This window comes from Sturnira hondurensis, unplaced genomic scaffold (assembly GCF_014824575.4).
Source record: "Sturnira hondurensis isolate 20B ecotype Veracruz unplaced genomic scaffold, ASM1482457v3 Scaffold0016617, whole genome shotgun sequence".
Classification (NCBI taxonomy): Eukaryota; Metazoa; Chordata; class Mammalia; order Chiroptera; family Phyllostomidae; genus Sturnira; species Sturnira hondurensis.
This window is the reverse complement of record NW_028089248.1, coordinates 4,857,478-4,884,396: the sequence shown is the minus strand read 5'-3', so window position 1 is coordinate 4,884,396 and position 26,919 is coordinate 4,857,478. Positions and strand designations below refer to the sequence as shown.

Sequence of the window (26,919 nt, the reverse complement as noted above, 5' to 3'; positions counted from 1 at the left end):
CACGCACACCAAGGGCACCCGACCATGAACAAACTGCTCCCCCTGGTTGGTGTGGCGCAGCCGACTGAACGGTCGCAGGTTCGACTCCTGGGCAGGGCCTGGGCTGGGGCCAGGTCCCTGCCTGGGGGCCCCCGAGAGGTACCCGGCTGATGTTTCTCTCCCTCCCTTCCTCTCTCCTCTCTCCAAAAATAAATAAATAAAATGTTAAAATAAAATCGCTCACAAAGCCATACAAAATCTGAGTAAATGATAACTGTGAGAAATAAATAGTTCCTCAAGATTATGAAATTTAATTAAACCCCATGTGTGAAATGATATATTTTTTGAAGCAAAAACAAGTACAGCAGTGATTAAACATGGAAATTAGGTACATGTGAGACGCAGTAAAGCTTCCTTTCACACAGCTACGTGAAGTAATTTAAGAAACTTAACATCAACCCCGAACGTGTATCTTCAGCGACACGGAGAACTGACAGCTGTAATATAAATAGCAAACCTCAGCGACGAGTAAACCTCTGATGAACCTTCTCTTGGCTGTCTTCTCTGCCTTGGGAAGCGGAGTGCAGCCGTAACGGTGGACGCTGTTAAAGGTCATGCGAAGAGCCTTCGCGGCAACGAGGAGAGATTTAACCTTTCTTTTTTAATGTCAAAGGGCCTGACGAGAGGAATCGAACACCACCTACTGAAACTGAAAACCCGACGAAAGCCCAACCAAAAACGAGAGAGAAACGGCTCGTTGAGCCGGACAGGAAAGCTTGGTGAGTTTCTCCCATGTTACCCGGAGAGCGACCCCTGCTGGGCAGAACCGGCCCTGCTGGGCAGAACCGGCCCTGCCGGAGTCGGCGCGGTTCCAGGCGCCGGCAGACGGCCCAACGATCCCATAAACGAGAAAGGTTGGAGGGTCCACACCTTCCGATTCAACACTGACCCCGAAGCTGCAGTGATGGAAACAGCGTGATATCAGCATGAAGACAGACACAAAATCCGCGGACCGGAATGGAGAGCCCAGCGATACGCCCTCAGAATGACGGTGAAATGATTTCTGACACAGACGCCAGGGCTGCCCGGCGGGGGGGTGACAAGTCGCACTGAGATAACCGACTCTCCACAGGCGACAGAACGAGGCTGGACCCCGGTCTAAGGCCGCACACAAAAATTAACTCAGACCCGACGTGGAAAACCCGAGACAACACAGAGGGAAGGCTTCACAACACTGGATCTGGCAAGGATCTCCCGGCCAGCACACCAAAGGCCAAGGCCACAGAGGCAACCGAGGACCAGCTGGGCTTCACGAGAGACTTGAAAAATGGCATCAGAAGGCAGTAGCGACGGAGCAGAGGCCTCCCACGGACTGGGAGGAAACACACACACGTCACGCACCTGACAAAGGAGCAACATGCCGGGTCCACACAGACCCTGCAACTCCGAGCACCGAAAACCGCCTGATTCATACAGGGACAAGGGGCCTGAACGGGCGTTTCTCCCAAGAGCCAGTCAACAGCCAGTAAGCGCCATAAAAGAGGCTGAGCCTTAGGGAGATACGCTTCGAAACTACAGGGAGACCCCGCACTGCACTCTCAGGATGGGTGCTACGCAGAAAACAAAAAGTAACAAGTGTTGGCAAGTCTGTGGGGAGATTGGAACCCTTGCACCTTGTCGGTGAGAATGAGAATGGTAAAGCCATTTTCAACTGAAAACAGGATTGCCAAGTGATCCAGGGATTCTGCTCCTGGATATCCACCCAGACAGCTGAAAGCATCATTCAGACAGCGGAAGCGTGCAAGCAGTCCGGGCGTCCGCTGACAGACAGAGCTGAAAGAGAGAGAGGTGGCGGGTCCGTGCGGTGGAAGGCAGTTCCACCTTGAAGAGGGGATTCTGATACGCGCCACGATGTGGGTGAACCCGGAGGATGTCAGGGCAGTGAGATGAGTGGACACCAACAGCCGGCTCCCTGGTGAGTCCACTTCGATGGGTCGCTCCGAGCGCTTGGAACCCAGGAGGCAGAAAGCGGTGCGCCGAGGCTGCAAAGAGCAGTGGGGGGAGCGGGGAAGTTCTGCTTACTTGGGGGGGTGCGGAATTTCGGGGTGGTGGGCCCTACCAGGAACGCAGTTCACGCCACTGAAATGCACATGTCAAAATGGCTGGGCGGTAGATGTTTATGAACATAAGTAAGCAATAAAACGAAGTGTGAAATTTTCATGGAAAAAGTGACTTTGTTACAATGAATGTAAAGTTTGTCATTACAAGACTGCGGAATTCCGGACAGACTCCATCAAGCGCTCTGCTGTTTCCGCGTTGGGGGAGCGAAGCCGCGAGCAACCAGGGCTCGTTGAAAACAACTTTTCACTGAAGTCCGCTCCGCCACACCATGCCCTCCACTGTGAACACGGGTGGGGCCTCATCCTCCGGGACAGTGAGCATGTGTGTCCTTTGGCATGTGTGCTGGAACGGCCCTGGGCCCTGGGGGGACCCCAAAGATGCTCTGTGGTCGGGGGGGGGGCTTCCCCGGGAGCAGCAGGTGCTCAGAATGCCTTCCTCCGTGTTTGGTAGTTCACACCCACGTGGTTTTGTAGGGGAGCCCACTCAATCCTCTCACCGGTCTCGCATTTTTAATGGTCATGAAAAAGTAACTCCGGCCTGAGAAGACAGAAGTGTTAAAGCTGGGTTCAACCGAGCCACCCTGCAGACAGGGTCAGTGTGGCTTTCGAGAAAGAAAGTGTGCGCACGTTTGGCACACCGATCCTTGTTGCTAATGGATAGGCACGGGGAAGGCAGCTGCCGGCCGCACCGCCCAGACTCGCTCTGCGCTCCTGACAGCTTTGCTTTGAACTCTGTCGTGACTCGCCGACACAGGCTAGTGCCACTCAAGGTTTATTTCAGAANTGGTTTTGTAGGGGAGCCCACTCAATCCTCTCACCGGTCTCGCATTTTTAATGGTCATGAAAAAGTAACTCCGGCCTGAGAAGACAGAAGTGTTAAAGCTGGGTTCAACCGAGCCACCCTGCAGACAGGGTCAGTGTGGCTTTCGAGAAAGAAAGTGTGCGCGCGTTTGGCACACCGATCCTCGTTGCTAATGGATAGGCACGGGGAAGGCAGCTGCCGGCCGCACTGCCCAGACTCGCTCTGTGCTCCTGACAGCTTTGCTTTGAACTCTGTCGTGACTCGCCGACACAGGCTAGTGCCACTCAAGGTTTATTTCAGAAATAAAATCCCACTTCACTTTAGGTCAAGGCCGGAGAAATCAGAGACACAGCGGTCTTGTCCCAGGTACCACGTGGTTTCCCAGAACAGGGCAACTGTCCGGGACGTGTCTGAGGCCCTGCAGCGAAGGTTCTTTCAGAAAACGGAATTAAAAAAAAAAAAAAAGATGATCTCTTGAGTGTGTAGAACTGTCTGTGTTTAGCTCAGTTTGCCCTGGTTTTAACGACCCTATTCCTACACGTGGGGGCTGACGGCACTCTCCAACACTCGCGCAGCTGCCGACTCCCACGTGCGGTGTCCGAGGTCCTTGGCTCTGAAACGACGAGAGGGGGTCCGTAGTCACTTGCAATTCAACGTCTTCTCATTCGGTGACTGCAGCGGGCTTTCCAAGATGCGTCAGTGGGAAACCAGCCCTCGTGGTTTTAGGGAAGGGCAGGAATAGTGCAGCCAGAGGTTCCTTTTTGAAATCCTGGCTTTGCAGGCTGCTGTATGTATGATTTGAAGGCAGAGTCCACTCTGAGCATAGGTAGCTTCTACTACGAGAAATGTAAACATATGGCCAAAATGACTTAAGTAGAGCGTTAGTTTTATATTTTTCTCAATGCACCGATGCCAGTTTCAAGGTCCGGAACATTTAAAATTAACAGACTTGAAGTTCATAGTAAACCAACTACGATGGATAGAAATGGACTTAGTTCATCTTGAATGTGGATCAGATAATAATCCGAACAATTTAAGCTCCTTATTGTACGTCCATTACACTGGGCATTAAACTACGATGAACTACTATGGTTGCTTGAGTCAATTGGCATAACACCTGCTGCTCAGTGACGCCATCAACTGTCACTCGGACGAAAAGACCCAGCAGTCACACTGTGGACTTGGGTGGGGGCTTGGGCAGACGGCCCGACCTGAGTCTGTGCTGCAGCCTGAACCCATTAAGAGCAGGCCAACAGCTGAAAGGTCGGCGCAGATCGACGGGAAGGGGTTTTCAGGAGACGAGTGCGTGCTGTCTGGGGCTTATCCCCCACGCGGGAAGCGCTGTGTGACGAAGTACAATGCCGTTTTTATTGTCATGGAGCCAGTGCAAGGCAAGTATCTAGGGGAACCGAGTGCTGCTTAAAGATCGAGTTTCTCCTCCAGGGTTCTATTAATAGTAGAGATATTCCGTTTCAAAATGCCGTCAAAGAGGCTGAGTCTCAGAAACTCCCCTCCATTGGTGCAGAAAGCCCGGTCCTGCTGTCTGCGCTCACGGTCAGCAGCACGCATCTGGGTGTCCGATGAAAGACACGTCTACATTGAGCGAGCAGGTGTGGGGAGCCGCCCAGCCACGTGCCGCAGCCTGCTCCTGATGTCGCCCCGGCCCCCGGCCCACGCCGGCCCAGTGTCCGAGCTATCTGCTGATGCCCTGTACATCGCACAGTTGCCAGGAAGACTCCCCTACTCAGTGCACCTGCCAGCAGCAGGTCCCACGCGGGGGTCCCTGTGCATCCTCTTAAGCATGTGGGGGCAGGGCAAGGAGGGAGGCCTGCGTCTGCCTCTTGGGCTGCTGGGAGCAAGCACGCATTGCTAACTGCCACCCCAGGACGGAGCGGGCGGGCAGCTGCTGAGACGCGTGCGTCCCCTTCTTCTCCAGGGGAGGCAGGTGGAGGGAGGGAGAAGGAGGAGATGGAAGAGGGAAGGGAGAGACAGCGCACCAGCACGTGTCGGGGTGGGAGCGGGGCCCCCCATTTCAAACTGACAAAATGAGGACACAGCTGGACACCACGAGAGAGCGACAGAGGGCTCGACTTGAGGCTGGTGACCGCATGTGCTCTTGCAGGTGCTCGGGTGGGTGTATGCGGACAGAGTGTCTGCACGTCAGAGTCCGAGGTGCTGCCAGGACGCCCACGGCCGGGGCGAGCAGAGGGCCGTGGTGGGGCCGGGGGCATGAAGCACGACAGCCCCGGGGTAAGAAGGTGTCCAGGTCCCCATGTCCGGCTGAGGGACCCCAGGGAGAGGAGACCTCGGGGCTCAGGCAGGGCAGCGAGAAGACCAGAGCCCACAGAGGAAGCAGGGCGGAGCGCCTGTGGGGAGCTCCGGGAGAAGGCTGGCGCGGAGGCCAGTGGCCCCGGCTGCAGACTGAGGGGCCAGTATGGACTCGGAGGACAGAGAGGAGGCCCTGAAGGTCCCCGAGCACAGCAATCACACGGCACCTTCGAGTTGGGAGGCTGCGTGTCAGACAAGGGCCTTCGAAGGAATTTCTGGTTCACCAGCACGTGGAAGCATGACCTGCTCTCTCGACACTTCCCTGACTCCCCGTCCTGCGGACAGAGTGGCCTGCACGTGGGCGGGCCCTCCTGTCCCACTGGGCACTGGAGGGGGCGGCCTGGAACCCAGGCTTCTAACAGCACGCACCCCTCCACTCCTGCACGTCGAGAGAAACACGGAGAACTGGAATTCCCTCTCTCTTCCTCCCTAGTGCCTGTGCAGAGGCGCTGAGGGACAGTGGTCGGCGGGGGCACGAGGCAGGGAAGGGAAAAGGCGTGCATTCACACGGCGTCTAAACACTCCCGGGGAAACTGCAGCGCTCAAGTGTGGGGCTCCTCGTGAGAGGCAAACACGGCCGCTGAACTCCCTCAGTTGCTCTGACTCTTGCTCTTGAGAAGAGCACGAGCAACCCCCACTCGGGGACCTGCTGCTCTTTGCTTGCTCTGTAAGTTCGCTCAGCTCACTTCGGTTAGCAGTGACTTCCTCTAATGATGGTCATTTGTAAAAGCTGGAAGAGAACCGAGGCGGTCTGTCCCTACGAAGAAAATATTAACTTGATTCAGGTTGCCTTCTCCGTTCCTCTCCCTGAAAATAAATTAGACACCCAGCAAGGTCACCAAGACAATACGCCCCCAGATAAATCAGATCCTGTCTGACAGGCAAGAAATTCAACTCACTGGCGGCACCCCGTTCAGAATGCTAATTGGGAAAGTGCCACCGCCACCTCTGGTGACCAAGTGGGGCCCCGCGACACGGGAGCCGTGATGGTTTCGGTGGCACTCCTTCTACCCCCAGGACTGCTGCCACACCAGGCTGTTTTGGCGAACGCGAATCCGACACAGGAGCCTGGTTCTCCGAACCACATGCACCAGGAAGAACCTTCCGTGTCAGGAAGGGGCGAGGGCTCCTCCCTGCGCTTCCGATCAGCGTGGGTGTGTGGCCCCCTCACAGGTCACAGGTCGAGGGCCACTTGGGCAGGCTGCACAGCACAGGACAAATGCTACCAAGGTGCCAGTGAATTAACCGGTATCATCTGATAACAGATAATAAATAAGCTCAGTGAAAATGTGAGAAAGGGTAAACGAAGCGAGGTCACTTGGTGAAGTACAACAGAGCCACACGCCATTTTCCTTCAACAAGGAGTCACCGTAAGATGCTCGCCTAGGTCACCAGAAGTCTCCAGCAGGCTGAGAAGTCAGCTGCCCTCTCCTACGGTTTCTGGGGGCTGAGGCCCACCTGTGACGGCCTGTTGCGGGCCTGCTGACCCCAGTGTCTCGAGCCCTGCCACGGGACTGTGCAGTCCGCTTCAAAGAGTGCTCTCCAAGTCCACGAGGACAGTGACGACTGGACTCCACCCCAGACAGGCTGTGTGTGGAGCGAGGGTGCGGAAGGGGCTTCCGTGGGGAAGCCCGGGTCCCCACAGTGGGCACTCACTCCCAGTTATGAATGAGCAAGGGCAGGCAGTCTCATTAAGGCAGATGAATGGCCCCGGGGAGTCTCACTGTGGCGTGTCGGGGACACGCATGCAAGTGCCAGGGACGCATGGGCACCTGCACAAGCTCGCCCTGCTCCCCTAGGGTCGCCGCACACTGTCCTCTCCGGGAGCAGGGGACGGCGTCGGGGACTGAGCCGCAGTTCTCAGAAAACAGGGCTCTTCATCTTTCCTGATAAAGATCAACAATTATTCACAACAGGATTTGAATCAGTTCAAGAGGAATGCATTCAGGAGGGGGCTGTAAGGTAACCTTCCGCTATCTTAAGGACTGAAACGGTTTAATTTGTATTTTCCAGAAAAATAGACAGGATTCTTGAAAAAAGGTCTGTTATTTTCTGCATCTGTTTAGATGAAATTCCTGCAGCCCACATTCCAAAGCACTGTTTGCAATCCTGAGATACTCCTCGTGGAACTTTAAATGAAAACCCGTTCAAAAAGGCACGTCTAAACTTGGACAAACAAGTGCCATTTTCAACAAAACTATTCTTTTTAGCCACGAAATCTCGGGTTGAAACAGGCCGGCCAATCAGCGACAGCTGCAGCACCGACCCACACGCTGAGGGTCTTCGGGGCCTGTTCTGGGGCCCCAGTTGTGACTGTGTGTCCCACAGACACCCGCCAAGCTTCTGTTTGGTACCACGCACCAGAGAAGCGGAGATGAGCACAAAAAAACACCCCGCCCCCTTGAGGAGTTCATGCTACAGGGCGCGGAGACACAACAAAGCAGGCGTACAGTCGTCTAGCAAACGCTGTACGTGCCGAGTGTGGAGCGAGGGCCGGGCGGTGCAGGGGAGCTGCGGTTCCGAACCGCGGCAGGCCTCCGCAGGCAGCCGGCGGCGCTGCAGTGCGGCAGGGAGGGAGCGAAGTGCACTTGGGATGCGCCTGCAGGGAGGCAGCAGGGGTCCGGGCAGAGGAAACAGCTACCCGGCCCAAGCCCTGAGATCGGGCCTTTCTTTGTAGTGCTTACCGAAATCGGCAAGTGAGTGAAAAAGTACTTCTGACAGTAAAGACATTTCTGGAACCAGAAAGACAGAAGACTGGGTGTCAGGCAGGACTGCGGCTTCGCCACGGGGGAAGAAGGGGGCACGGAGGCTCCTCAAGGCGCAGAGCTGCCCCGACCCGCATCCCCACCCCTGGGAACAGGCCCGAGGGAAAGACGACACTGTGGGGAGGACTCCTCTGCGCCCCCACGGTCACCGCAGCGTCGTGCACCAGAGCCAGCACGGGGACAGGACCTGAGTGGGTGGCACACAAAAAGGATATTTTCAGAAGAAGCCCTGCTAACACGGGCGGCCCCTGAGGGGCGGCGCCTGGTGACAGGAGCCACTTGTGAGATCAGAAATACAGGGGATTTCACGCACCTGAAGTGTGTGGAACTGTCAAAACCGGAGACCGGCAGGAGAGTGTGTGGCGTACCAGGAGGGGAGATGAGAGCTGGAAGGCAGGTCAGCGAGAACAGCACAAAAGCCCCTTCTCAGGCCCTCCTTCCCAGAGTTGGCCGGCCCCAGAACGCATGGCTGACCCCAGTTCCTTTACGAGCCTTTGTCCTCAGGACCAGAAAGTCACTGCAAGCGCCCTGTAGGTGCAGAGGCTCTGGGGACGCACCGAACGGAACACACCAGGGACACACTGCAACCACCACGACCAGGCCCTCGGCCCCTGGCCCACTGACCACATTGATTGCAGCCCGAGGGCAGCTCCCTGCCTTGGCCCATCGGGGCTGGCACTGGAGCAAAAGCTCAACTCCACCCCTGGCCCGGCCCCGCCCTTGGGAGAGTAACACAACTGTCACTCTCCCGCCCTCTGCCCTTCAGGAACGCTTTCACTGCTGCGCCACCCACCGCCCGACAGCCAGGTGCTGATTCAGTGTGCGTGTACCGTACTACCTGGTTTACTTTTCTAGGTTTAAAATTTCCTATGATAAAGTGTTTTAAAACCTTTGAAATTTTAAATATGTAAACTAAATATTTTTCTTATAATTAAATTGACAGCATTCATTAGCCAATACTTTTTAAGTGGAAAGGGAAGGAAACGTGAGGCAACAGCTGTCTGAGTTGTCACGGATGCTCAACCGCCAAAACGCTCAGCCTCTCGAGTGCCCCCGCCCCAGAGGTGGGGGGCTCGTCACATCCAGTGCTTTTCCACGTGTCCAGCACCACAGGCTTCCTCCTGACCTTCAAATGTTTTGGTTTGAACACAGTTCAAGAGAAAATGTTTACTAAGAAAACAGTAAAAATCCCACAATGCTCTAGCAGTTCAAAAGAAATATTTTACATTTATGTGCAACTCACCTGCTGTGAAGTCTTCGGTCAGATCAATAAATGCATGGGAATGTGGAATTCGCATTTTCCTCTTAGTGGTCAGGGCGGGGTGCCACGATAAGTTCCTAGAAAAGAGAGATTTTCTTGAGGTGCACATCAAACGAGCATTGTTTTAACACACACACACACACACACACAAAATCTGTGCATGCAAAATATTTTTAAAATTCATTTATTTTCACTGGGCTATTCTACATATCCTAAAATTCACTCTTTTCGAGTGCACGATTTACTGTTTTTAGTATGTTCCTGGTGAACGACCATCACCAATATTTAATTGCAAACATTCTCGTCACCTGAAAAAGAAACTCCACCAATTGTCATTTCCCAGGTTCCCCGCCCCCCAGCCCCTGGCAACCACTGGTTTGCTCCCATCTCTGTGGGTCCCCGTCCTCGACGTGTCCTCTCAACAGAAGCACGCAGCAGAATGTCTCGGCTCATCCGCGCTGTCAGACGCAGCAACACGTCCACTGTCCCTGCGGCTGAGTCGCACTCCAGTGTCCGGCTGCACTTCCGTTTACCGGTTCCTCTGTGGGTGGACACTGGGCTGGTTTCCGCTCTCGGCCGTCATACGTAAAGCTGCGACACACATTTACGCCCAGGCTTTCAGGTGGATAGCTCTTTGGGGCACATTCCCGGGAGGGAACTGCGGGGGCATTTGGAAACCGCAGTTTGGTATTTTGAGGAACTGTCACACAGTTTTCCCAAGTGGCTTCAGCACCTTCCGTCCTTGCTAGCTATGCAGGAGGGTCCCCATGTCTCCATTTCTTTGTCAACACTTATTGCTGTCCATTTGTCTTATCAGAACTCTTCTCAAGGGTGTGGTATGCTTTCTCATGGTTTTAATTTGTATTTTCCGAACGGCTAATGGTATTGAACATGTTTTTACGTACTTACTGGCCATCTGTATCTTCTTTGGAGAAATGTCTACTCAAATCCTTTGCCTATTTTAAAATTGGGTTCTTTATTGCTTTATTGTTGAGTTGTTAGAGTTCTTTACACAGACCAAATAGTAGATCTTTATCCAATATAGGATTTCCCAATATCTATCTTTTTATTTAGTTGCCTTTTCTTTTGTTGTCATATGTAAGAATTCATTTTCAAATCCAAGGTTATAAAGATTTACTGGTATGCTTTCTTCTAAGATTTTTATAGTTTTAATTCTTATTTATATATTTTATTCTCTTTTAAATAGAAGAAAAATGATTAAATGTTATAAATTATTTCTTAGACTGTAGAGAATGGTTATCTTTCATGAGTATTAATTCTGAGGTTCTGAACCATGACAAAGAATGAATCCAGAACCTACCTCACACCAATAAACAAAAAAATCAACTTGAAATGGATCCAAGACCTAAAACTATAAAATTCTTAAAAGAAAACAGAGTGATAGGACTTCCGCCAAGATGGAGGCATAGGTGGAAACACTGTGCCTTCTCCCACAACCAAGTTTGAATACAACAAAGGTTTGGAGACAAAGACACAGCCAAAGAACAGAAAAATTGAATTATATGGAAGTCTGACAACGAACTGTTCAACTGGGACCGGTAAGAGGGGCGGAGCCAGCAGCGGAGCAAAGTCAGGCAGGAAAGATCCCCTGACCCAGGCGCACAGGCAGCCCCGGACCCAGTCGGGGTGCGGGGCAGACTGACCGTGGTCGCACATTCACGCACAGTGAAACGGACCGCGCAGGCCCCAGTGAGCGAACCCAGTGGTGGAGGGCTGACAGCGGTGGCACATTCATGTGCAGTGGGACAAAACGCACGGGCCCTGGTGAGGGTGGCAGCTGCGGCGGCAGGGGCGGGAGGCGGCAGACAAGACCGCCATTGCTCCTCTTTGACCCCATCCCCATGTACAGCGTTACAACCCAGCGACTGAGTTGCCCTGCTCTGGTGAACACCTAGGGCTCTGATCCTGCTACGTAACAGGCACGAACACTCCAAAATATGGCTCAAGAAGAACTCAAAGCCCCAGAGCTGATAACTCTAAGCGACCAAGAAATAGCCAGCCTCTCAGATGCACAGTTCAAAACACTGGTCATCAGGATGCTCATAGAACTGGTAGATTATAGTCACTAATTAGAGGAACATATGAAGGCTACACTAATTAAAATGAAGGGAAATGCACAGGAAACCAATAGTGATGGAAAGGAAACTGGGACTCAAATCAATGGAATGGACCAGAAGGAAGAACGAAACATCCGACCAGAACGGAACGAAGAAATGAGAATTCAAAACAATGAGGAGAGGCTTAGGAACCTCCAGGACATCTTTAAACGTTCCAACATCCAAATTATAGGGGTACCAGAAGGGGGAAAGAAACAGCCACGAGTGGAAAACGTATTTGAACAAATAATAAAGGAGAACTTTCCCAGTCTGGCAAAGGAAATAGACTTCCAGGAAATCCAGGAAGCTCAGAGAGTCCCAAACAAGTTGGACCCAAGAAGGAACACACCAAGGCACATCATAATTACATTAGCCAAGACTAAAGTGAAGGAGAGAATCCTAGAAGCAGCAAGAGATAAGGGGACAGTCACCTACAAAGGAGTACCCATCAGACTATCAGCGGATTTCTCAAAAGAGACCTTATAGGCAAGAAGGGGCTGGAAAGAAGTATTCCAAGTCATGAAATCCAAAGACCTACAGGCAAGATTGCTTTATCCAGCAAAACTTTCATTTAGAATGGAAGGACAGATAAAGTGCTTCTCAGATAAGATCAAATTCAAGGAGTTCATCATCACCAAGCCCTTATTATATGAAATGTTAAAGGGACTTATCTAAGAAAAAGAAGATGAAAAATATGAACAGTGAAAGGACAGCAAACTCACAGTTATTAACAACCACACCTAAAACAAAAGCAAACCAAGAGGACAGCTAGATCAGGAGTGGAACCATAGAAATGAAGAACACATGGAGGGTTAGCAACAGGGGAGTGGGAGGAGGAGAAGGGGGGAGAAGGTATAGAAAATAGCATAGACAGTAGGTAGAAAATAGGGGGGAGGGCAAGAATAGTGGGGGAAATATAGAATCTAAAGAACTTGAGACATGTGGTCATAAACTAAGGGGGGATGGTAGGGGAGGGGGGATGGTAGTGGAGGGGAATGAAGGGGGAATAGAACAACTGTAATGGTATAATCAATAAAATATATATATTAAAAAAAGAAAACAGTGATAAATCCTCATGACCTCAGATTTGAAAATGGATTCTTAGTTATGATGCCAAAAGATCATGCAATAAAAGAAAAAAACAGATGAACTGGATTCAATGAAACAAAAACGTTTGTACATAATAGGACAATCTCAAGAAAGAGAAAAGACAACTGCACAGAATGGGAGAAAACACTTGAACCCCTCATCTCGCTGAGGCCCTAGACTGCACAAAGAACTCTCGCAGCTCAGCAACAAAGGACACCCGGCCTAATTCAAAAATGACAAAGGACTAGACAGGTCTCCTAAGAAGATATGCAAATGACCACCAAGCACAATAAAAGATGCTTAACGTCACCAGTCCCTGAGGAAACGGAAATCAAAACCACAACGGGGACCCCCTCCGCACCTCCAGGACAACAAGAATCGAAGCCAGAAGCCAGAAAGTCACAGGCGTCGGAGAGGATGTGCAGGAGCAGAACGCATCCTTGTCGGCGGGAGTGAGAGACGGTGTCACAGTTGCACAAGACAGCCGGCAGCTCCTCGGAAGTTAAACACAGCGTCGCCACGCGTGGGTGTGCGCCCCAAACTGGAGGAGGAGCAAGCTTCGATACAACCACGGCCCCACAACCCCTCCTCGCAGGCGGTCCTATTTACCAAGGCCCCACCAACCCGGCTGCCTCCAGGGCCCTCCGTTCCTCCCTTACGGCTCCGGGACACTTGCCCTGCCCAGGAGCGCTTGGTTACGGGAGGGGCTGCCTCCTGGAGAGGGCCGACTCCACTGGTGGGGTCTGCACCGCCATGCTGACCTGGCCTGGCCAGGCTGAGCCAGCGTCTTTCATGGCGTCTCCTATTCTCTCCTGGGGGTCAGAATTTGCTACGTTTTTTCAAAGCACAGTGTTCCAGTCCCTATGGGAGTGCAGATACGTCATCTCTGAGGAGTAACTACGACTAATTATGTCCAACTTAATTATCCACACAGTGTCCAATTGACTGTGTGGCAAACAAGGTTTATTTGAGAACTTAGCTTTGATGTGTTTGGAAAGTGGAGAGAAACAATTCACTAATTTGTTCTTGGCAGGCAGAATCTGGGAAGAACATTCATTAGGAGAAACCTCCCCCCTCAGGGAGGGCTGAGTCCCGCAGACAGGGACCTCCTCCCAATGGTCCCTCTGCTCCGCCCCCCACCCATGCACACCGGGCTCACCTGTGCGCTGAACACGGGGGGGGGGGGGGGGTGAGGGGGACAGGAGCCAAGCCCATTCACGGCCTGTAACTTTATTACTCCACCCCAACCCCACGACATGGGCTTGTAAGAAAACACTGAGACACATTGGGAAGCCATATCTGGCCTGTGTTGTGGGTAACTCATCACTCAGCATTGGGGTCACGTTCTTCTTTCAGATGACACTGTATCAGAAATGCTTAAGATAATTTCAGTTCAGTTCAACTTAACGATGGCTGGTTCACTTCTTTTTCAGACAGGCTGCTCACTCATCAGTTCTTTAAACTTAAGCATTCATGTATTTTTAATCACTAACAAAACAATCAGACTCAGGCTAGAGATTCTACAAGTTTAACCCAAAGTCATCTCCTGGTGTTCCCAACAAATTTGTAATGACAGGTCAAAAGTAAGTTAGAAAAACACGCCTCTCAAAGCAGAGACCAGAGGGCTTGACCACACGGCGGACTTTAATCCCCGCCGGAGCAGTTACCGGTCTGGTTCCCTACAGAATTTCTGGCAAGTTTGCTTTGAAGCAGGTTATGACCAGCGTTTGGGAAAACGTCACATCGTTGGTAACATCTGTCTTAGGAACTGGAGGACAAGAACGCACACTTCCAACACAGACCCTAGAGCAGGGTGACATGGAAGCCACACAGACAGCGGCCACACTCAGCAGAAAGGTGTGTTCCAGTGGACCCTTGCGTTGTTTTAGAATTTTCAAATTCACTTAATTGTCAAACTTATATAAAAAAATCAGATTTCACAGAAAAACCTGGGCTTCCAGCTTCTCTTGACATCTCGGAAGGCCTGGCGACCAACTGGCGAGAGCCTGTGGATGGCGGAGGCCCAGGCCTTCCCGCCGGCCTCCGGGCCTGGGTCGCCCTCCGGCCCCTGAGGACAGAGAGCGCCCCCGCCTCCCCCAGACACCCTGGACCAGTGCTGGTGCTCCCCCCAGTGCCTCACAGTCACACCTGTTGCCTGCACTCAGTGAGTCTACACAAACCCTCTGGGAGGCAGTTAGCCTTGAATTTTATGTGGGGTGACTCTTCACCCATGTAAGGTGTACCAAGGGGGGTGAGGGGGCTGCTGCTTCTCCTCCTGGTGTGTTTTAAGATGGTTGAAAACAAAATATGTGCAGTTGCCTATCAGAATTTAATTTTTAAAAATCGTTTAAAATTTCATAGTTCAAAATAAAATTTATTTCTCCTTCACTGTAGCTCGTTGTACACATAGTTTTTCAATATGAAGCAGACGCCGTACTTTTCAAGCAACTGTGCTCATGTAAACTATAATCTCATCTGTGCTCGGTTTGAAGGCCAAGGTCGCAAATACAAACTGCTCTGGTTACAAAGGAAGAAACAGCAGGGATGCGGAAGTGGGCAGCTCTGAGCCGGGCTCAGTCTATTCACTGGCATCTCTTGACCTCTGTGGTGAATGCCAACCCCGAGCTTCCCCCCAACAGGACACATGGCCGTGTCAAGGTGTTCTAATCCGTGGGCATCGCTGCCCCTCATCTCAAAGGACAGCATTTATCAGAGAACAAACGGAGATGTAATTAATGTCAACCGTAGCTCTTGGTTGCCCATGGTAACTGTTCTTTGAAACGACTGCTAATCCGCCCACTGTCCGACGACGGCGCTGCACTGAATGGTCACTACTGAAGGTGCTCCCAGTAAAGGCCGTGACCAGCAGGTGGGTCCAGTTAGCAACAGGGTGGGTGCAGCGGACTGCTCCCCGCTGCCCAGTTCTTCAGTGCGGTGGTCTTCGTCCACTGTCGCTCCCACAGGCTCTAGAGGAATTCTGAAAATCTCTGTACCCCTTCACACATTTAAAGTCATTTCTAAGAACATAATCTGTTTTCATTAGCTTATACGGCTACGAAATAGGCAATCTTCAAATCTCGGGATTGTGGAGATTCTAGAATAAGATGGCTACTCTTACACAGACGCGCCCGGTGGAGTGTCAACCCTACTCTGAGGTGTCGCAGGTGCCTCTGCGCACACACACACGAGCCACCGGACAGACTCCTGGTGACAGCACAGCTTCCCCTTCACCCTCAGCCGGTCCTTCCCCTTTCTCAGGGAGCTTTGCCTTGATGTGACATCTTCCTACCCTGAAGTCTCCTTAGTGATCACACTGTCGCATGTCTCTGAAGAAAGCGAGGTGTGACAGTGTGATCACCTGTTTTATTAAGCTCTCCTTGGAAGTACTGAGACATTATTCCTAATTTCTTAAGTATGATGTACTGGGATTATGTATGTTTAAATCTTTCCTTCTTAGAGGCACATACGCTGAAATCACTTGTAGACAGACGGTCTGGGCAGAGGCTACAGGCGACAGGGGTGAGGGAGAAGGCACCAAAGAACCAGGACCGGGCAAAGCTGCGGTGACGGGCGTGCGCTCTAGGGGTCCCTCAGTCCCGTCCCTCTGCCTCTGTGTGTGTTTGCAGTTGTTTGTAACAGGGTGCGCCCAGCGCTCCTCCGGCACCCTGCCCAGGCCTCGCCGGCCCGACCAGCAGACCGTGGGAGAGGCACGGCCTCACCGCCCGGTCTGAGAGCCCTGCTGCTGCCTGCCCCCACAGCTCCTCCTTGGGAAGCAGCCCCCGGCTGGGAGGAGGCCCAGGCCTGCACCAGGTCCCCGGATGCCCGAGGTGGTCACTGCGGGGTGGCCGGCTGGCTGTGGGTGCACGGCTCCCACCCAGACCCACCGTGCGTGGATGCTCCTCGAGTGTGCCAGGGCCCCTTGGCCACCGAGAGCGCCTGCTGTGAGAAAATCCAGAAAACTGTGGAAAGGGCCAGCCCAGCCCAGCCCAGAGTTGCTCAGGGGCCACCTCTGCTAAAGGCTTATGGAAGCCCCTTCCTCTGGACCCTCCCCCACCCCGCCGAGTCCCTTCTGGAGGGGCCCGGGCAGAGCTGGGGGGAGAGGGGCCCTGGAGACAGTGCCGCCCACTCCTTCCCCGACAGCCGGGCCAGCCCCTGGGCCTCTGCTGACCCTCGCTGGGGGCGGCCCAGAGGACCCTAAGGCGCTCTCCTACACAGCGTCTGACGGTCACCGGGAAACACGCACAGGCCTCCATCCACAGACCCCGGGTCTCGTGCCCCAGCGGCTGCCCCGGGGCGCCTCCCGCTCTGCTCCGGACCCGTGGGGACGGAGCCCAGGCCTCCAGAGGGTGAGAGTCTGATGTTTGTGGGGCATCTTCAACAGTACACACATTTTTAAAAGCTGCAGCAGGAATCTAATGAAAGAGGACTTGTATTTTCAGAAAGTGTATTTGCCTTTTACTCCAAATGGAGATGATGACACACCCTAGCCTCACTCAAAGCGTGCTGCGTCAGTGGTCTCTCCAGCTACCCTCGCTTTTTTCTTTTCCCAGACGGCGTTACTGCGATACAGTAACGCACCGCGCACCGTCCTAACCACTGTAAGCGCACAGTTCCGTGGCATCTGAACCACGGGGCGGCCTGTTTTCAACACACACGCAGACGGTGATGGGCCAAAGATGGCTTCTCCGTAAAGAAGAAAAACACACTTTGGACATATGCTAATAGGAAAGCGCTGACTCAAGACACTTTTAAATACCAATATTCATGATGAAGTTCTACAAATTTCTTTGCATAGAAACTATAAAATCATGCTTTTCTCAAGAGGCTGATACCTTTCTGAACGATGACTTCAAAGGATGTATGTCTACAAATGGTCAGGTTGAACTGGGAGCAAAGCGAATGTATTTTGAGAAGAACACCTTACGTCACTGATTGAGCAGCAGACAGGAGCTCGCCTGCACCCGCCTGGGACAAGGCAGCGGGGCGGGTCCCCAGGGGGACCGGCAATGGGCCCCTTACAGCCCCAGGGGGCTCCAGGAGATACAAATACGAGTCCTTCAGTAACGCGGGGCAGGCGAAAACCACGGCATGTATCGTTTTAAGTCATCTGCTAAAACTTTTCATTACTTCTGCGGCTTGACTTTGAAACAAACAAACAAAACACATCAGGTGAGAAACAATGGGAGAATAACTCATCTCCAGTCACAAGATTCCTTAGGAAAAGATCAAAGTTAAAAACGGATGCAGTGTTTCTATGGAAACGCCAATAAAAGTCTTATTTCTCAAGTAGGAAATACGAATGGTGTGTGAGGGGGCAGGGAGGGGCTGCTAGGGAAACCCTAAGAGCCTGAGCCTCGAGAGCCCCCACTTCTGCCGCAACGGGGGGGTTCCGACGCTAGGCACCACGGGAACAGCTCGCTGCCTGGAGGGTTATTTGGTTTTCTTTTGTGTGACAGCCTTATCCTAGTTTTCATATTCTTTCCAAACAACAGAGCTAAGTGACATGGCATCGTATTATCATTCCATTAAGAATAACTACTTGCAGCATTTTCCGGGATGCACCCGCAGACACAATCAGCGGGAAGACGAAAGAAAGGTGCCTGGATAAATGAGTCCCCGGTTACAACAGGAGGCGAGAGGGAAGGCGGCAGGGGGAACAGGGGTGCCTTCACTTCGAGCTGAGGGTGCTGCCTGTGCCCAAATAAAAGGCGGGGTCTTTTCCAGGGGCGGAGAAGGCCTCGCCCAAGCCACAGACAGCTGAAGCTGTTGCCCTTGATGCGACACTCCATTGAGTCACGTGGTCACCGGTGAAGCGAGCAGCACAGCACAGCGGCGGTCCATCACACGCCTGCATCGATGCCCCGAATGCAGCCTGGGCCCAACCCCGCCGTGGCTCTGAGCCCCGTGTGCCAGTCAGAGAGTGTGAGCTGACAGTGCACTCACTCACTGGCTTTGATGGAAGCTCCTGACGCTCGCTTTCTCCCTCAACGCTGAAAACATCCTTCTGGACGCTGGCACGATGCTCGTCTCCAGCGCCCTTTCTGAGCACACGCTCCTGACAACGACCTCCTGCCCCTGCGAAGGCAGGCCCAACGCGTCACAGCTGGGCTGCGCAGTGTGGGGCACACCCACATCGTTCCCAGTTGTTACACCTGGAGGCCTCGCCTCTGACCACTCGGCCCACTTCGCTGGCCCCTGCGCCCAGCAGACTCAGCGCCATCCGGTCCCCGTCCGTGACGTCACTGCCAGGTACCAGGAGCCACCTGCCTGTACCCCTGCCTGCCACTCTGACCTGGGTGCTCTTCCCGCGGCTGGACCGGTTGCACTGGTTTGACTTGTGGGAGTCTCCGGTTTCCGAGCCTGCGCCATGCCAGGGGACAGCCAGGGGCTTTCCAGCACAACCCTGTGGGGACACTCAGCGCTCTATTTAAAGATCACTGCAGACTTTGCGTTAAAGCTGAGCTGCTGGCCACACCGAACGAAATGTGTGGCACTCTGGGCTCCGGCTTACCCATCCCTCGTGGTGTCGACACTGCAAACGGCAGGCTGGCTCTTCTGACGAGTCAGACCGGGCTGCCACAGAGGCCCCATCCACAGTCCCAAAGGCCACTGCTGACGGCTCTTCCACGGACGCCCTTGTGCGTGTGTCTAAGCCTCATGCGGCTGCCACGGCCTAAGTGCATCTTTCTTAATTTAGTGACACGTCCCTGCTCGTCCCCGTGGGGGCACATCCCTTCCTGCCGTCTGCACCCCAGTACTGCTGGGCCCCTGCCACGCTGACGGTGCTGTGGCTGGAAACCCTTTCCAGCTGAGTTATGCTTCTCCATTTGTTAAACTGGCATCGGGACGAGGCTTAGGAACAAACTCGTTACTTGCAATATGGTCAGCTACTAGTGTTTAATCTGGAACAGCGATGTACATGAAAAACAACATCGAACTCAGAGCGCCACTCCAGGGGCCGCAGTACACCAGAGATGGACGCACAAAGACCAAAAGCGAGCGTGCCCTCAGGCAGCACCAGCTGTAGAAGCTGGAGTGCGTCGAGAATCCGCAGGGGGGTGGATCTAACGCGCGCTCCCGATGTGTCAGTGAGCTCAGCCACTGACACGCGACAGTCGAGGCGGGCTTCTCAGGGACTCAGCAGCACGAGCACGAGGACGTGAGACAGGCTCCCGGGCCATCCCGGTGCGGGCCAGGCCACCTGGCAGGCCTTGCCGCAGCAGGAGCGGCCGTGCTGTCCCCAACCCACCCACACTCGGTTCTCAGCCACAGAGGCAGCACAGGGCCTGCACCCGACTGGCCTCAAAGCAAGTCCTCCAGGGGCTTTTCAAAGTTTGGGGCAAAAACAGGCTTCCCATCCGGGATTCAAAGCAAATAATTCACAACAAATTCTTTCAAAGAATTCCATCTCTGTGCCTGTGACTCACATGTCAAATGCTATTCATAAAAACACACGTCCGCTGGCCAGGCCGCTCGCTGGCTAGAGCCCGGCCCACAGGCCCAAACACGCCCCTCTCCGAAGCAGAGGGGGAACCGGCACTAGATTTCCAAACACCTGGGAGGACAGGCTGGTGAAGGTGCTTGTCCGCACTTGCTGGGGAGTCAAAAAGGCAAATACACGTGTCCTGTCCTGAACTGAAATCCTGCCCTCTCAGGTACGAAACAAGTTTCCCGGGCTGAAGGTGTCTAATGAAAAGCATCTTGTCACGAGTTCTTCGGGTGGGCGGTTCTATTTTAAGCCTGGAGGAATTATAATGCAGATCTTTGAGGTGCAAACCTCCAGGCGGCTTTTGCTGAGGAAGGCACTCTTGGATGGGAAGAGTACAGGGCCCACGTTGGTGAAGTGCACCCTGAGCACAGAGGAGGAATGTTTACACGTGTGGGCAGTTATCCACCGCTCACTGAACAAATCAGAGAAAAAAGGAACAAAGCTTATCACCAAGAGCCTGGGAGCTAACGCGGCCACGGTGGAGAATCCCGGCAATATCCATCCCGTTTGAACTGCAGTTTTCCATCTCTGAAACCATCCAATGAGCCACCAGGTAAACGGAGACCTGGAAAGCCTGTGTCTCCCCCGCCCAGATGGACAGAGAGGCAAAGCTGATTCCCTCTTCCCAGAGTATGCTCGCCGATCAGATCCAGACTGTTTGGGAAAGCTCATATTGACCAAACACAGGATTTCTGGGCCCTGGCCGAGTAACTTGGTTGCTGAGAGCATTGTCCCTACACTCCAAGGTTGCGGGTTCGATCGCCGGTCAGGGCACATATATGAGACTCAACCAATGAACGCTCACTCTAACTACTCTGAGGTGGAGCAACAACTCGATGTTTTTCTCTCCCCCCCCTTACTCTCTCTTGTTAAAATCAATCAATAAATTTTTAAAAATTGGAAAAAGAAAAAAAACAAGGATTTCCAATGATGTGGGCCTTTCCCAACAGCTAGAGCAACCGCTCACACAGACACACAGACGCGCAGCCCCGCAGCCGCGGCGCCCACGAGGAAGCAGGCAGTCACTGCCTCGTTGTCTACTCACCCTCCCAGCAGGATCTGGGGCTGGCTGGATCCGTTCGTGACCCCAAACACGTCAGGAATCAAATCACCATTGAAGCTGAAAAGACAACACCGGGCAGCGTTTTATTGAACTAACTCGAGGACCTATGGGGGCGGGGCGGACATTCCCATGCTCACCAGCACCTGCTGTGGTCCGTGGAGGTCAGTGGAAGGGACATGTCACTTCCAGGCACAGGGTGTGATTTTTGTGCCTGGACCCTCCAGCCCCTCCCCCATGCGTCCCACAGCCCCGCTGCACAGACGGCGAGGCCACTGACAGCTCGAGTCTCTGCGTGACGGCCCAGAGCAGGGCCCAGTGCCGACCCGCATGGGGCATGCAGGGTAAGCAGGCAAGGAACTTTTGTTCCAGTGTTGTCTCTGACCCCTGCCTGACCTGGCCCAGCCCCGAGTGGCAAGGCGGTGGCTCTTATTTCAGAACCATGGCCCACCTTGTCTAGTTAGATGGACCTGGGAGAATAACCCACAGGCATGACCCTGGGCTGGGGGAACAGTCCAAACCGGCAACAGTGGAAGAAGGGACCCAGGGAAGGAAACCCAGCCGAGTCCCTGCAGGAGGAGCCCACGAATCTGCAGACCTCCAACAGCCAGTGACCTACTGCTACTGTGACTGCGACTTCAAAAAGGACGAAAGGACAAGCATGTGGCCCCAAAGGGTCTCTACCCTGTCACCAAAACCCCTGAAATCTGTATGCATTTTATGCTGGTCCGAGTCTATCTGGAGGCAATAAATGACCACACTGAGGAAGAGCTGTAAAAAAGGACAAAAGTTTTTCCTCGACACAGAAATCTGTGTGAATCCTCTGATACCTGTCAGTTAAGCACGGACAGCCTCACCCCCGAACACTCTCCTTAATTCTTTGATTTGCGACACGGGTCGAATCGATGCCGACCCCTGGCAGACGCACTCACAGTGACCAACACGCCAACCAAACACAATCCCCTCTTCTTCCTAAAGGACTGAGTTCGGTTTTTCTCTTTCCTCCAATGGGGAGAACAAACACCATGTAATAGAGAGCACAGGCCCCACCAGCTCTAAAGGGAGAACGAATTCAGTGTCCGTTCTACAAGGTAGTTTTATGTGAAAAGCTTTAGGTTCTGTTTGCCGGTTTAAAACCACCCGAAGGGACGCAGCATGTACTCACTCCATAATCAGAGGTTCGTCCTGGAAGGTCCTGCTGAGCACGGTCCTGTTTCGGGGGTCTGTGAAGAGCAAACACACAGATTACGGGCGCTTTGTGTTACTTCTGATATCTGCCCTTAGGGAAACACATTCTCGCATTTTCTTCAAAGTCATCTCCAACTGTCTCCCTCTATCACCGCTAATGAGACCGTATGGATCTAACTTAAATGGATGCCAGGTCTGTGAAGACTGAACCCTGGGGGGGTCCACTCCCCAGTGAAGACTGGCACCCAGCAACTTCCATGAGGGGTTTCACCCTGGGAACCTCTCGGTGAGTCTTCTTTCCATGCAATGTAGCAGGAGAGCAGGTGACAGTTAAGGTTTCCTGGGGGAGGAGACAAGGCACACGAAACTCGAGAATGTCCGTGTCGGTAGACCAGCTGCGCTTTCCCCACGGCCCTCCTGCCGTAGGCCCTCCCCGACGGAATAAATCTGGAGTACTGAGATAACTGTCTTCCCCGATGTTACAGAAAATGCAACTGTATCCTCCGTGCTGGGCCTTGAAATCCGACTCCATGGACAAGGCCGTTGACTCTGGTGTGATGACTGGCTTTTCAGGTAAGACGCGGAGGTAAGTGTGCCCGGTGGGCTGACCCTTGACTCCGCTTGTCCTTTGTGCTTTCCCGCATGGCATTTCCCAGACAGCCTTGTGGCCGAGCCTCTGAATGGGACGCGGGCCTTGCCCCCCTGACACACTGAGTTTTGGAAGGCAGGGGTGTGGGGAAGTAGTGGTCCGGCTGTATCTTCTCAGCATCGGACCGCTGAACCAGGAGTCTCGGGCGGGTGCAAGGCACTGGGCACGTGGCCTTCATGGCCACGTTCTGACAGCGAAAAGGCAGTAGCTTCCGGAAGGCCGGGGATTGTTCCAGAAAGTTCAACTTAGAGTCTGTTCTTCTGCAGGCCACTGACACTCTTTAACAAACCTCCCTCTTCCTTACACCAGACTGAATTCTGTTTTCTGGAACCGACCGCAGACCAGCTCTCAGGTGATAATGGAAAACCAGAAAGTGGACTTCCGCAAAAGCTTGTACAGACAATCACTGACACTTAAGAACACTTATTTCGTTTCAAATGGACTCAGAACAAAATTTCTGGTACTTAGCAACAGCAGGCATGTTCTTTCTTCAATATCCAACCACAACTATCAAAGACCCCTCACACAAACTCACCTAACGTCTGATTCTGTCCCCAGAAGATAACAGCTCCTAATTCGCTGCTGGCATGATTCTTGGGCAGGTACGTCAGGAGGACGTCCATCTGTGAGTCTCCGTCATAGTCCCCGGGGACGACGCCTGTGATCAAGGCGCTGTGGTTCCTGGAGAAACGAGCGGGGACACCGGTGAGGTCCCCGTGGGAGAGGGTGCCGCCCTACTCCTGCTGCGGCAGACGGCTTCCGGTGGTGACGGGCTTCACGCCCTTCTCGGTGGCCCAAGTCACGTGTGAGGCCTCTCTGGTCTACGGAAGAGTTTGGGGTGGACGCAATGCTGCCTTATGAGATGAGACCAGTCTGCATTCTACCAAGAGGAACCTCGGTTTTACGTTCAAGCACTGGCCAAGATGGAGCCTCTACTTAGTTTTTCTGTGCAGGGCACTGAGATAGTTGGAAGGTATTTCCAGCCAACGGAGGCTCCTAACGAGCTGCTAAAGCAGCATTGCGTACCACTGTCAGTGGTACGTCAGTTACAAGGTATTTTTAAAGTATTTGGTTGGGGATTTTAATGCAGATTTGAGATATGGAGTAAAGACTAAAACTCATTTTGCTTCTGAAAGCTAGTCATGATTCACGATGGAAAGTAAATTCCTTTATACCGAAACTGGCAATACAGTATCAATACACGCACACCTAACTTTACATTTTTAACTTAAAAACTTAACATTCTGAAGCCTTGTCACATGTTTGAGTGACCCAACCCAAAAGAAAAGGCCTTAATTTCAATTTCTAGTTATTTCTACTTAGAGCAAGCAGCAAGACAGCAAGTTGCCAAGCAGACTACGAGAAATTACTTCCTGAACATCAGCAGAACCTCTACACGCACATGTACACACACAGTTTAAATGGAACTAAGGGAAACACTGAACAAGCGCTGCAGAAGCACCACACAACAGCCCCGTCGTGCTGCGGCGGCTGGTCTGCCCCAACACCACACCAAGTGCTCGGCAGCCACGCGCCATCCCCTCGCTCAGCCCCCACCCCCAACAGGAGTGTCCCTCACTGACCAGACAGGACCCCGATGTGCAGAAATAATTAAGCAGCTCCCAGTGTTACATGAACAGCTGGGATTCAGACTCGGTGTGTCGGCCCCTGAAACGGCTCCTTATCACCACGAAGCGTTTCTGGCTGGCCCAGTGTCCTCCAGGGACTCCAGCAAAACCGGAACCGCTCCCCCCCCCCCCAATGGAGAGCACCTGGTGTGTACAGACTACGCCGGATCAGCCACTCGTGTGCCTGTGCAGCAAACTGTGTTTGACCCATACACCTCTGCGCGGGTGCCTGTTTGTGTGCGAGATTGCAGTAACGCACCCTGCACACACTCGCCAGTAACTGTCCTAAAGCACTCACCATCTGGTGGCAAAGAGTGCCCTGAGACAGATGGGAATGTGGGATGCAGGCTTAGTGGGAACACCGACAAGGGCGTCAGGAAAGGATGGAGCAGACGAGGGTGCAAACGGCCTGAGCAGGGCGAGGGCACCATTGGCTGCAGCGTCTGGAGAAAAGGGCTCAGGAAGGCGGCTCTTTGTCTGAATGCACCCCAGGCTCAGACTGGAGGAGTCGTCAGAAATAGTGGGAGGCAAGAGTCCGGCACCAGGCTGCAAGCAGGTTTAACTCAAAGTCTGCACTGTGAATGACGGTCCCTTCCACCTGTCCCCAAGGAAGACAAGAGCAAGCAGTTTCTTTCCGGTAAGTTTTAGGAGTCGGAGATGTAGGTATAGCCATGGCCAACGTTCTGGCTTCAAGCTAACGACAGGGAGGTGATGGAAAGGCTAGGAAGGTGCAGTCCGACACCTTGCCCCCCATTCCTGGAAGCGCAGTCAGCCCAGAACACACCACAGGGCACGAGATAGTTACCGAATTCGCTTTCTGGTGCCTTATTCTTAATTATGAACAAACACCCTGCCCTTTGAAGAAAGCTGGATGTTAAAGATAGCCAAAAACAGACAGTAAGAAATATGAAGAAAATTGAGATACTAGAACAAAAGAAAACCTCAGAACTACCCTTTGAGACATAGGGAAGTACGTCCACTTAAAAAAAAAAAACATCCTAAGGCCAGCATGGTGAGAGAAAAAAACCAGTAAGGGAAGAAAGAAAACTTCTTGCAGATGAAGGAATATGTCAGGTAACACAAACAGTTCAACAGAAGGATTAAGATAACATTGAGCCCTGGCTGGCGTAGCTCAGTGGATTGAGCACGGGCCTGTGAACTCAAAGGTCACCAGTTCAATTCCCAGTCAGGGCACATGCCTGGGTTGCAGGCCAGTTCCCAGCAGGGGACACACAGGAGGCAACCATACATTGATGTTTCTCTCCCTCTCTCCTTTCCTTTCCCTCTAACCCTAAATAAATAAAATCTAAAAAAAAAAAAAAGATAACACTGAGAAAAACCCCTGGAAAGGAACAGAAAACAAAATGACAAAAATGCAGTTAAAATAAAGGAATAAAGGAGGACCCATGTAGTCTAGTAACCAACTGATAGGCATTCCTTAAGGAGGAAACAGAAAAATTACCAAAGAAATAAAGCCAGAACCTTTCAGAAAGCCCCCAGGACAGAGACCTCCGCTTGCAGGGGCCCAGCTAATGCCCAGTGTGACAGTGACACATGACACACACCGAGACACACCACCATGGAATCGCAAAGCAAAGGGGTGACAAAGAGACCCTAGGAGCTGCCAAAATTTAAAATAAAACAAGTCACGTTTGAAGGATTCAGAGAAAGAAAAACACCGACTATTGAAGCAGCAGCCAGTGGGGCGGGCAGAGAAGGCCTCAGACTGAAGGGCGAGCTGGGCCTCCTTTCCCAGGAACCTCCCCAAGGACGCGCTCCCTGATGGACCAGAAGATGCCAAGAGCGAAAGGGCCCAGGATCCAAGGGACCAGGACGGCAAAGACCAGCACAGGGGTCGCCCCACGGGGTGACTCGGCCGAAGGCCTAGAGCTGGGCCTGTGGGGGCACAGGCACGCAGAGGACACAGTGGGGACACGAGGTGCACGGAGGGCCTGTGGCAGCACGAGGGGCCACCTGCAGAGAAAAGGAGCACGCGTGCACAGAAAACTGCGCTTTATCTTGTCCAGAGCCATCCGTTGCTCCAGGAGGGGAGACTGCACGGAATGGGAACCGTGCGCCACCTGGCTCTGCGGCACAGAGTCTCCTGGTCCAAACGTGAGTGATGATTACGGCCCCAACTGGGAACCTGCGACAGCGCCTCGGAGATCAGTCAAAGTGACAAATCCTTATCCACACTAACAAAAATGCCAACAGATGAAGACGGGAACCCAATCAGTGAAAGAATGTGTTTTGGGGGCAGGGCTGGGAATATAAGACAGAAAACAGTACTTGAACAGTTTTAAGAATTAAATTAAATTAAAATTAATTAAGTTAAATTAAATTAAATTTTATTTAATTTAATACTTAAATAAAAAAAAAGACTGTGTTTTAATGTATGGAAATAAACACCGGAAGAAACAGCCCAATGTTTTAAAAATGTCTGC

At 52.7% G+C, this 26,919-nt stretch overlaps 1 protein-coding gene across 1 annotated transcript in view; it reads right to left on the bottom strand.

Moving 5' to 3' along the window:
• Positions 1 to 26,919, bottom strand: part of ITFG1 (integrin alpha FG-GAP repeat containing 1) — a 75,175-nt gene that overhangs the window by 44,609 nt on the left and 3,647 nt on the right. Inside the window, exons 3-6 of the mRNA XM_037066382.1 lie at positions 23,383 to 23,528; positions 22,176 to 22,233; positions 20,996 to 21,070; positions 9,238 to 9,332 (exon numbers count right to left, since the gene is read on the bottom strand). Coding sequence (XP_036922277.1) covers positions 9,238 to 9,332; positions 20,996 to 21,070; positions 22,176 to 22,233; positions 23,383 to 23,528 — 374 coding nt within the window. The remainder of the gene's footprint in view (positions 1 to 9,237; positions 9,333 to 20,995; positions 21,071 to 22,175; positions 22,234 to 23,382; positions 23,529 to 26,919) is intronic.